The sequence below is a fragment of the Echiichthys vipera genome, assembly GCF_963691815.1.
Source record: "Echiichthys vipera genome assembly, chromosome: 9".
In the NCBI taxonomy this organism is placed as follows: Eukaryota; Metazoa; Chordata; class Actinopteri; order Perciformes; family Trachinidae; genus Echiichthys; species Echiichthys vipera.
The window spans coordinates 22,734,643-22,746,858 of NC_139834.1; the positions used below are offsets into that span (position 1 = coordinate 22,734,643).

General features: G+C 40.2%; 1 protein-coding gene across 1 annotated transcript in view; it reads left to right on the forward strand.

The window, feature by feature from the left end:
* The first annotated feature begins 239 nt into the window (after positions 1 to 239).
* The window catches only part of sema3bl (sema domain, immunoglobulin domain (Ig), short basic domain, secreted, (semaphorin) 3bl), a 70,794-nt gene continuing 58,817 nt past the window's right edge, over positions 240 to 12,216 (forward strand). The window contains exon 1 of the mRNA XM_083919619.1: positions 240 to 506. Coding sequence (XP_083775745.1) covers positions 368 to 506 — 139 coding nt within the window. The 5' untranslated portion in view covers positions 240 to 367. The remainder of the gene's footprint in view (positions 507 to 12,216) is intronic.

Below are 12,216 nucleotides of genomic sequence, written 5' to 3' on the forward strand. Positions count from 1 at the left end.
TCTCTCTCTCTCTCTCTCTCTCTCTCTCTCTCTCTCTCTCTCTCTCTCTCTCTCTCTCTCCCCGCTGTAAAGGCGTGGTGTATCTATTTCCCTCTCTGGCTGAAAAAGACTTCTGTTGGGCAGCTGTTGGAGGTGAACTGAAGGAATAGAGCGGAGTCAGTGAACCACCTCACCAGCCCGGGTAGCGCGGCAGTCACTCCGTTGAGAGAACACCCAGCTGCTCCGTCTTTACACACTTTTACGCACCGGGGGAACTTTACCTGAAAACGCAAATGTTGCCACTGTGAGAACAAGAATCCAGCAGTTTCCCCCCCGTTAAGTTCTCTTGGAATATTCTGTTTGATTGTTGGCAACACATTTTGAAATTATGAGTTATATAGCCGGAGGGACCCTCCGCAGAATGAAGGGATTTACACCTTTCTTCCACATGCTTCTTGTTGCGCTACTTGTCGCCACCGTCTCAGCAACCAAGTTAAATGTGCCGCGACTGAGACTGTCATACAAAGGTAATTAAGTGATCGATCTATCTATCTATCTATCTATCTATCTATCTATCTATCTATCTATCTATCTATCTATCTATCTATCTATCTATCTATCTATCTATCTATCTATCTATCTATCTATCTATCTATCTATCTATCTATCTATCTATCTATCTATCTATCTATCTATCTATCTATCCTTCACGCACCCTTTTCTGTGCGCGCCTGTCCTACAGGTGGCATTAATTGGTTCTCTTGACCGTCTCATTCTTAGTATTTGGAGTCGTCTCTCTTTCTTTTTCTACCATCTTTTTTTTGTCCTGTGAATATTCCAACTTAAGACCATAATAGAGAGGAATCATAAAGGCTTATTTTTTATGTGTGCATTTATCTAAAACTTTTTATTCTCTTCGCGGTGGTCCGTACTGGAAGCGTTAGACCCGCGGGTCAATGTTTTTGCTACTGTTTTGGCTGTTTATGTGTTTTGGGTGGCGTGAACGCATACACTGCGTTAATTTGCTGGATTCCAAGTGGTAACCGCTCCGCAGTGCACGCGGGGTGTCCAGCTAGAGGACATGTTGGCCGAGGTTCAAGCTCTGCGGTGGGATACACGGGGTGCGACCGTCTCAAGGTTTATTACCAGCGGCAACCGCAACGGAAATACCTTGGGAGGATGTTAATTATCTTTTATACTGCGGTATGGTTGAGCATTATGTCATGAGGACTAAAAGACAAAAAAACAGGTCATCTTACATTGCACACGACAACGTAGCTTGTACAAATGACTCAGAGAGTACTTTTTGCTGCTACACTCTGTGTGGAAGTCTAATTACACTGACTGTGTTGGTTGTTATAAACATTTACTGCCACAATGACCAAAATTGAAACATTTCCATATACAGTATCATTTTGGCCTCATACTCTCCTCCTCTCCCTTCTCTAATCTGAACCCTGTTGTTGAACATGACTCACTTAGGTTTAATGATAATAAGCCAGGGATCCAGTCTGTGTGTGTGTGTGTGTGTGTGTGTGTGTGTCTTTAAGTGCTGTTGACTGTGTTGTTGCCAAATTGTGCTCATTGTTTCGTTTTACTCAGGGCCAGAGTGAGTCTGCAATCACCATCAGCGATAGATATCACACAGGATTTCCTCCAGTTCAGCTTCATGTTTTCAGGAGAAAAGTCACCATGTGAGTGTACTGGTCTTCCTGTTAGATGCAGTGGGAGAGGGAGAGAGAGAGGGAGGGAGGGAGAGAGAGAGAGGGAGAGAGAGAGGGAGAGAGAGAGAGAGAGAGAGAGAGAGAGAGAGAGAGAGAGGGAGACACACAGAAAGACTGAAAATGGATTGAACACATATTGAGGTTCAACAGATATATATTATACACATGCTTGTTTTTGGTAGATGTTGAACCACTGACGCTTAGGCGACCCCTGACAGTGACACCATCAGGCCAAAATTTCCACTTGTGCATGACATTTTCTGAGCACATTCTTGCTCTCTAGAGGAACAGCTTCCTTTTTTTTTTTTTTTTTTAAAAACAGTCTATGAACCTTTCTCTTGCGACCCCCTTCATTAAATGTTAGAAAACGCCGATCTGAATGATCAATTTAAAAGTATTATATTGTAACTCTTCAAACCACACTTCTGGGGCTGAATAGCAAAATCATTGGTGTATCATTTTGCTGATTTACTGATAATATTCAGGAAATCCTGCAACACAATTGATTAGTCTAGTGAGCCTCTGTTTTCAACAAACAAAGTCATGCCCTGGGCAAACACTGGAAGTGGAAAAAGTAGTGCCCAGGATTGTGAGTCACTGCACTTTACTCATGTCGAGCCCCCTTTTCAAAGCATCCATGTTCACTTTGATCCAGCAGTAAACAGCACAATATAAAGCCAGTTTTTCTTCATTACTTGTCATTGAAAAACACTCAACTCTCATTTTGCCAGCATAGTGAGGAGTGTGGGAAGAAACTCTCCTACACGGTTCTCATTAGTGACCAACCAGATTCTAGCTTCCTGTCTAGATGACTTCCAATATGACCCAATAGTTTGCCCTGTTTAACAAAATGTCCCCCTTTACTCAAGTCTCTCTTTCCCTTGTTTGATTTTCAACAATAAATTTCCATGCGTCTCGTCTTTTCACTCTTTGGTCTAATTTCTGATTCCTCCGTCTCATCTCAGTGTTCTTTCTTTCCCCTTTGTTTGTGCGTCTCTTCCTCTATCCCTCCCTCTTTCATAATAACCCGGAGAAGCCCAGAGGGGGTTTGTATTCCCAGGAGGATGTCGAGGTAATTCAGCAACAGGAAAAGCTGTCATTATCTCATTTCAATCAATTAGTGGGTAGAAGTTCGAACAGGAAGAAGCCCTTTTTACCCCTGAACTATTAAAGTCCTCTCTTCCCTTTCTGTTTATTTCAAACAGTCAGCACTGATTTGCAGCTAAAGATACACATAGTTAGTCTACAACTGAATTTATTTTTTGGCATTTATTTAACATATACTAAGAAGAGATGCCATTATATGAAATATTGATATCACGATCATTGAAGAAGAGAAGACGAGAAGAAATATATTTTTTTTCACAATTAGTGTTTACATTGTTAAAGTGTTTGCCTTCAGCTTAGTAATGTTACATTCACTAGTTAAGTTTTCTTTTTTAACCTTAACTTGAGCATAAAGAGATGAATGATTATGTTGAAGATGTTGGAGCATATTCAAAATGTTGCATCCCTTTTTATTCACCTTTTAACTGCATGCTTTGCATATTGGATATCCATCTCCTTTGTCATTTTGTAGATATTCCAAATACTCCCACGCTGCTGATTTAAAGCACTTTTAGGTATTTGTTCCCTCTGACATTTTTACAATTCTTTTTCTCAACACGAGTGGCCTGACTCACACGCACAAAACAAGCCGGCGCGCACACACACTTGTTATGCGACTCGCGAGAGGAGATCTCCCAGCACACACAAACAATATGACTTGGGAGATTCATTTTCACAAGGCAACAATGTAGGAAACACCACGGATATCGTAGCTTCTAAAATTCTTGCAGTAATGATACCGTGACGTTATGTAACAATGGTTACGGAAACATTGATTCATCCCGACATCCCTAATACTAAGCCTTTAAAACGTAATTTAAAAGGCTATTTTTCAGAAACTGATACATTATGTCTTAAATACATGTTGGAAAACCTTCCTCTAAACACTGACATGTTGAAACAAATCTGGACTTCGAAAAATAAACCAGCCTAAACTTACATGCATTAACTGCTTTTGACCTGCAAATAACCAAATCAGTACTTTCTGGGATTTTCTTACTTTATCTAATCATTTATTTTCTCTTTCTTACTAATTATTTTCACCATCATAGACTGCTGTATTTATATGATATTAACACGTTTAGATGAAATCCAAGTTCATGTTTGCTAATTTGCAATTCAAACTCTCGACAACAAGAGGGAGTGTGTTTGTCTGTGTGTGTGTGTGTGTGTGTGTGTGTGTGTGTGTGTGTGTGTGTTCAAGTGTGTGTCTTACAGGGTGACATTGACGCGTTGAGGTATGCAATGTGCGTGTGGTTGGCTGCACTCCCAGCCCTCTGCCAAGCATCTATACCCAACCTCCCATCATGCATCTCTCTCTGTCTTTATCTATCTGTCTCCGTATGTCGTTCATTTGTCCTCCTCTTTCTTCAATCTGCCAGCCTCATTTATTCATTTGAATTCCCTCTCTTACACACACTGACTTTAGACACACACACACACACACACACACACACACACACACACACACACACACACACACACACACACACACACACACACACACACACACACACACACACACACACACACACACACACACACACACACACACACACACACACACACACACACACACACACACAATCCGTCTAATACAATATTCACTTTGTCTCTTCAAAGGCAGAGGGGCGCTTGCAAAAAACAAATGCGCACATCAGCGTCCTATTTTAATCAGATTGCATTAGTTCTCACAGTGAAGCGTTCTGTTTGTTTTCGCTTACAGGCTGTGATTTAATGAGTTTGTTTTCTCAGTCAGCGTTGCCCAGATGCGTACATATAGACGGGTGTTAGTTGTTCTTAGGCGGAGCGGGGTAATCTGTCAGTGGGAGACTCCGGAGCTGCTGAAAAGTAGAGCGTCTCCCATCCTTTCATCTTTCAGTGCTTTCCCTTTCCTTCTCCATTCTTTTTCATCCATCATGCCCTCCCTGCTTCGTGTAATAGCTAGTTCATGACAATTTTCCCCTCTCTTTCCGAGTTCAGTATAAATGCTCCCAGGCCTCTGGACCGATCTTAAACCCAGCAAAGAAAAGAAAAAGAGGAAACAAAAGGGAGAAACTTGAAGGTTTTAGTAACCAAGCCAACTGGCTTGTCGGGCACATGTTTTTTTTTTATAGTAGGATGCATATAAGCTTCAACTCTAACACATATTATAAAGAAGAGAGGGTTTTAGAGATTTTAGTAGTTTAGTTATGGTTGACATGTGTTTGAATTTCAAATGTTTATGTAAGTTCTTAACATATAGTCAAGGGGGTCTTTAGCCCCCAGGCTCAATAGTCAATATTTAAAGTTGACAGTATGTGAACAATAGTCCAAATAGTTTAACAAAAGAAAGAGTGATGGTAAGAAACAGTGTGAGAAATAAAGTTATGGTCCAGATGAAAGTTGTAATCCTTTATTGATTTCAGCTGTCCACTTTAGTGATGAAGAGATGCATTTAAGTTGATAAGGTCGTAAAGCTGTCAAGCACAGATGTAAGGGCATCTTAATGTTAACAACATGTTTCCAAAGTTTTCATGCAAGTTTGTGTGCCAAACCTATCCCCTGGGACACCCTCATAATGACATTTGATATGTCTTGGAAGTATTTTGATATTATGGTATAGAACTAAAATCTGATATGCTGGTTGGTGTCTATTATACATGTGACAATACACTCTATAACTCTCATGGGATGTATGATATCCAACAATATTCCATATGTTCTTATGTTTAAAATATCACTTTTTCATTCATTTATATCCATGCATTAGCCATACCCACTTATAAAGTGTTGAGGTAGACTGGAACTGATCCCATCTGACACTGGGTGAGAGGCGAGATATACCCTGGACATCAGCACGGATGCAGCCTTCACGTGCTATGGAAAAGATGGTCCTTTCCACTTGTAAACTGGAAATTACCAGTGCATGGTGTTCAAGTGCGTTTGCTGTCCTAGTTAAATTAAACATGGTGGACCCACAAATCCTGATCTGTTACTTTGGGAACACAATTTTATACTGCCTAATTCATCAACAGGATTTATCTAAACACAAACGGTAAATAATATACTGTATTTTTCATAGATGATGAATAGAAGACTTTTTAAAGGACACAAGACATAGCAAATATTTCTGTTTTTGCCACATTAGCTTCGTCTACCCTTATCTGAAGCAAATAATCTCCCCCACCAGAACAGTGTTGTTGTAATAAAGTAGACTCTTGCGCTCCATGTTGAAAAGGTCAAAGGTTATCTTATCTCTGCAACTCATGTATCAAAATATTCTACGAGTTTCTCAGTGGAAATTACCACATGAGGGGCTATTCATGTGCAATTTTCACGTTGGATTTTGGTATTTACCAATTTTCCATAGAACGTGAAGGCTCCATGAGAGATGGACAACCATTCATGCTCACGTTCACACCTGCAGGCAATTTAGAGTCACCAATTAACTTAACCTGCACGAAACTGGAGCACTCAGAGAAAACATTCAAACTCCAACCACTGCACCACCATGTTGCCTTTCACACATACAGCCTAAATAATTTCTCCCTTTTATGTTTTGAACAGGAACTCTATATTTTCCGTATTTTACTGCCAGTGCCTGGCTGTCATCTAGAGAGACTGATCCAACAGCATCTTCTTGTTGAAATACAACATTTATTTATTTTAAGATTAAATCAATTACAATTACATTTTATTACTGGGGATTGACCATGGTATGAGTGATAATCCACTTTAACCAATGCAGTTATCAGAAAAAACACACATTTCACATCCAGGGAATAATATTCAACTAACCAAAACATACTGACTGTGTATGCATTCTTTTGTTTACTTAATTCAATGATAATAAGAAGTCCAGATGATTTATTCCTTATGAATGACATTTGTGTTAGTATTTTTATGATATATTATTATTATTGTAAGACTGGTCATGAACCAAAAATATATTTACTTTGTTTTTTATATATATACAGTAATACCCTAAATACTGTAATGGAAACAGAACAAAAGCGCTTTGTCCGGTCAATACAAAATTCACCCATGTTTAGTTTGGGAGGCTACAGAGTCAGATGCATCGTAGAGAGGTTTTTTGTCTGGTATGTGGACCTGCTGACAGAGGAAACACACTACATGTTTCTGACACCGTGGGCATGATGTGTGCGGTGAAGAATGAGTGTGTGAGAGAGAGAGAGAGAAGAGAAGAAAGGCACAGTGAGTATGATATCTAAGGGTGCTGTGGCGTTAGTGTGTAGGCGTTTTTGATGTGTGAAGCATTTATGTGTGTAGGTGTTACTGTGTAGGTGTGTATGAAGTAAAAAATGCAAAAAACCTGTGGGTGTGACAGAAAAAGAGACGTATTGCTTGTGATGTAAAACTGAACTGTTGGTGGGTGTGTGTCAAAGAGAGAGAGAGAGAGAGAGAGAGAGTAATTGAACCTGATGTAGACATCTGTGTGTTTCAAGATGTGCCGTGTCAACAGCATCTCTTCTGTGACAACCCTTAGGTGGCCTGGCCAGATTACAGACAACATGCAGACGGAGGCATTTAGAGACTACGGGAGAGATAAATGACAGTCAATGTGTGAGAGATGGGGAGCTGGAAAAAAGGATTGAGATAAACATTGGGCCAGATCAGAGAGCACAGATGGAGAGGAAGCTGGGGTGGGAAGAGAAAAGGCGCCTGTGATGTTTGAGGGAAAAAGAAATTGGGCAGGGAGTGAGTGAAAGAAAAAACAGAAACAAAGCAACAAAAAAAAGAAGAGAAGAGACATAAAAGAGATGATTCACTCATCAGAAAGCCACAGGGAGGTCCAAAACAAGTCAGCCAAGTAATCCTTTAGAAACACTGGGGATAAAAACATCCGTCCTTGATTGTTTCTATTTACTGAATCACAGTGTCAGGCCTATAACGACTAACCACTGCTCACTGTTCCTCCTGCTACATCACATTTTAGGTGAGATTGAACCTCATTTTGTAACAGAGCAGGTTAAAATAGAACAATCTCCATCAACGTAAAGTAGAATCGCATAAATAATATTACTGTGGCCACAGAAAGTACTTGTTTCTTACGGGCTGGCAGCGTTGAAATCATTAAACAGGACACTATGATCATGTTTCCAGTCATCAGTTTACCAAACACTTTCAGTGGGTAAGGTATATGAAACACCATAGTAACAGTACTTCGTAACAGTCAACTGCTTGGATGATGATTCGATTACAACTTCTTTTTGCCTAAATGCCCAGCAGTAGTCAGTAATGGCAGTGGGAGATGACTGCTTGTATTTTTGAATGTTTCTTAACTTATTTCACAAGAAATCATGTGTAATGATGCCTTTAAGACAAGAACTACGGTTAACGTTATCCTCTTAGCGTCTTTAGGAAAGGTGGTTAAAGGTCGAGGCTGGCATAATCTATTTTCTAGTTGTCTACAAATGCCATAAAAAAAATACAAACCTAAATTGTCCCAATAAGTCTGTTTATCCAAAGCCTGATGCCTGTCCCTTCCTTTCCATATACCTCCACATGTTCTAGTTTCTTGTAAGTTGCTAGAGTTTCAAATGTGTATTAATCCAAAGCTGAAAATAATCCCCAACAAAAGCACTATTTACTCCTGAGAAATGTGTGCAAAACTAAAGTATGTAGCTGTTAATGTAAATTAATGATCCTTAAAAAAAAAAAACATGGTGCCACAGAAGACGTAATAAAGTAGGAAAGGATAAGGGATTTTTTTGGTTTTGATCTTGTCAGGAAATTTGATGACAATAAGAACAATATAAAAAGGCCTGTCTTATCCTCAAGATGTCATCACTTGTGAGTCCGGATCTGGACTTAGCACCTATCAAAGGTTTACATAGTGGGCCTAAATCTTTAAGTAGCTCAGTGCTACAGAAGTCTATTGTACAAATTATAAATCGTAAGGCCTGTGGACTGCCTCTGCATGAACACCTAAATCTAACATTCACCACGTCCCTCTAAGTAAAAGGATAGACTGATAAACCCCTGCTGGATTCTAACAGCTTAGCTTTGCTGCAAAAACATGTCCAGATAAGCATTGCATTGAGACAGCTTAAAGGTCAGTGCACACAGGCCTCTACAAGGCTCAACTGCCTGAACCAGGACTGCACTGTGAATTAAAACATGTGCCCCTAATGCTGGCATGAATCATTGGGCTGAAGGGTGAATGGTAGAGGGGAATGTCAATGAAAGAGAAGAAACATCAGTGAATTTCAAAGAACAGAGGGGAAAGAGAGGGAAGCAATGAGTGAGCGATTTGGTGAATGTGGACAGAAAACAAACGATGGATCCATGAAAGAGTGGATGTAAAAGAAACAGAGGAAGAGAGTGAATGGAGAGAGGGAAAAAGCGAGCATTAGACAGAAATGGAAGTACAGATGAAAAGAGGTCATGGTACCGTGGGGGAAAGAGATAAATGGATGAAAAAGCAAAGACAGAGAGAGGCTAAGGAAATGAAAAGGACAGGAAAAGACAGGAGGTTGAAAGATTGGAGCGCAAGATGAGGAAGATGGAAGAATGACAGATAGATGGGTAAAAGAAAGAGAGGGGCTAACCTGAGGTTGAAGACACTGGTCCCTTTGAGAAGCAAAGGTTGAGGGTTCAAGTCCCAACAATGTGGCTTTGACCATCTGTCATGTAGATTACTAGTTCTCCCCTTACACACAGGAGTTATGGGAGATGTGCGTGCTGTGTGTGTATGTGTGTGTGTATGTGTGTGTGTGTGTGTGAATGTGTGTGTGTGTGTGTGTGTGTGTGTGCGCATGCACGTTGTGCGCATAATATGGGTATCCTGTATCTCTTCCCTTTGTGAAATCTTTGTCTATCCACTCTTGTTTAACTAGCATGTCCAAGTTAAAGAGAAATGTGTGTGTGGGTGTGTGCGTGTGTGTGTGTGTGTGTGTGTGTGTGTGTGTGTGTGTGTGTGTGTGTGTGTGTGTGTGTGTGTGTGTGTGTGTGTGTGTGTGTTTGTGTGTGTTAAGAGGCCAGCCAAAACCAACCCCAGTACTCAGCAGTGGCCTTTGTTTTCACATGAGCATTACAAATGAAAGCAGTGGATGATCACCAAAGGGGGGTTCAAGTCCTGAAAAGCAATTTCTCGAAACTTTCTACACTGACACACCCAGCAGCTCTCCTCGCTGTTGTCCTCAAGAGGTCTGACCAATCCTCTGCTCTGGTACCTATCTGGAACTTTGTTACTCTGTCTGTACTGGTCTTTGCTGTTCTTTCCATTTTGTTTCAGCTCCAAATACTATTTCAAAGCTTCTACGATTTTGACTTGATTGCAGTGTCTTTGGAAATATGCTAAAGATTTTTTTTTGTAAGCCAAGTATGGCTGATGTTGGTTAGGTTTAAGGTTAGCCAACTAAAACCACTTGTTGGGGTGCTTCAGCCCAATCCTAATCTCCACCCTAAACCCTGAACCCTCACAGACATCACCTGGTAAGTAGTCTGACTCACCAGATGTAGATTGCTTGAATTAAGCATTGGTCACTTATTTCAGCTGGCATTCTCCCCTCTTTCCACAAACTATTTTGCAAAGGTCATCCAGAGCTTAGAAATTGTGATTGTTTTAAAGAACAACAAACCAGCCAGAGCATTTCCTCCTTAACCCTGAATGTTAACTCGTCCAGCCAGACCTTTTTCCGATACTGACAAAGCATTGTGGAAAAGGGTCTTGCAATGCGAAACTACCTGGGAAGTGGTTGAATATGAGTATGAATATCAAAATGGTATAAATAGGAATTGGACTATACTTTTTGGTGACATATGATATTACTTTGATGACACCAAAACATATTACGTACAACTGTGGGTTCCTGACAGCCAAGAAAGATCTGAACATCTGCCAGGCTCTTTACAAATTGCAGGAGTCAAATAGTGGATTTAGTAAAACCGTATCATTAAACACAATTAAAAGAAATGTCTGATGAACATTTCTCTGGTTTTAATGAGTGTTTATACAAATGCAAAATGTTAAACCCATTAAAACCAGGATTAAGGTTAGTTAAGGTTAGGGAAAACAGGATTACGGTTCTACAAACATGCTATCACCTAGTGTCTCTAACTTGCCAACAAACATTTGGATGATATGACATCACCAATATTGAAAACCAGTGCAAATGTAGTATTCAAATGAAAGTTGTTGAGTTGTTATAACTTACATGGCCATCTGCTATCCACCCAAAGCTTATAATACTTTCAACAAATCACAGTCCTATAACAACACCTTGTAAAAACTTTGTACTCAGTTGGACGAATGTTGAACTTGGCCTTCTCAAGTACGTCACTGTCCGCCAAGTGCATGCTGGGTCGTGGTTATGGAATGACAGATGCCTTGCCAGTGTTTTATAGTAAGCCCTACTGTTCCAACATGTGAAAGAAACATCTCTCCACCACCCTCTCTCTATGAGATGGATAAACATCCTCCGCTCTGCTCGTGTATTTTTTCACTGGCGACATTAAAGGATTACAAAGCATTACAACCACAGTAGTACAGCTGGATCTTCCTGTAGAGAGCAGCAAGCATACAAAGAAAGAAAAACAGAATGAAAAAAACTACTAGGATAATTACACACACACACACACACACACACACACACACACACACACACACACACACACACACACACACACACACACACACACACACACACACACACACACACACACACACACAGACATACACAAACCCATGCGAAGACAAAAAGGGTTTTTCTTGTCTTCTCATGTCAATTCAGTCTCCTACTATTTGGTACTTCTGCTCAGAACCAATGCAAAGTGATAGAGAATCAGGCCAGATATTATTGGATCCCTCTTTAATGCAGGATGGGAGAATTTACACATCACACACACCGAGGTGCTGTACCCCCTTTCCTCGAAACAAACAATTCATTAGTTCCACTGAAGCAGCTGACAGGAAGAGCTGAGTACAAGAGCCTGTCGACTGATGTATCTATTAGACCAGGCCAATAGAGAGCCACACAAAATGTTAGTTCATTTTTATTATAGTGAAGTGATCTACATCATTTCTAGAATCCTCTTAAAAACAAGTTGTAATGGAAACTGGTTGAAAGTCTGGCCTTTTATCCCTATTTTCTTAATAAAATACAAAAATGGGAAGATTTTTTTGGCACTGCATTTGTTTATTCTAATGTAGTTATGTATCTCTATCTCTCTGTCTTAGAGCATGTTCTCCCCTGGTATTAACATCTGTCCTGAGTCATCAGATCACAGGTGTTCAGCTCTCAGGAGCTCTGTTCACACCTGACGGTAAAATGCATCTCCACGTGTCTTCACTGACCACTTGTGATCTGATTTCACTGACCCATTCAGTATGTAAATGAATACATACATAATTTCTGCTTACATATTTTAATGAAAAATCTTTGTTGAGTTGTGTGTGATT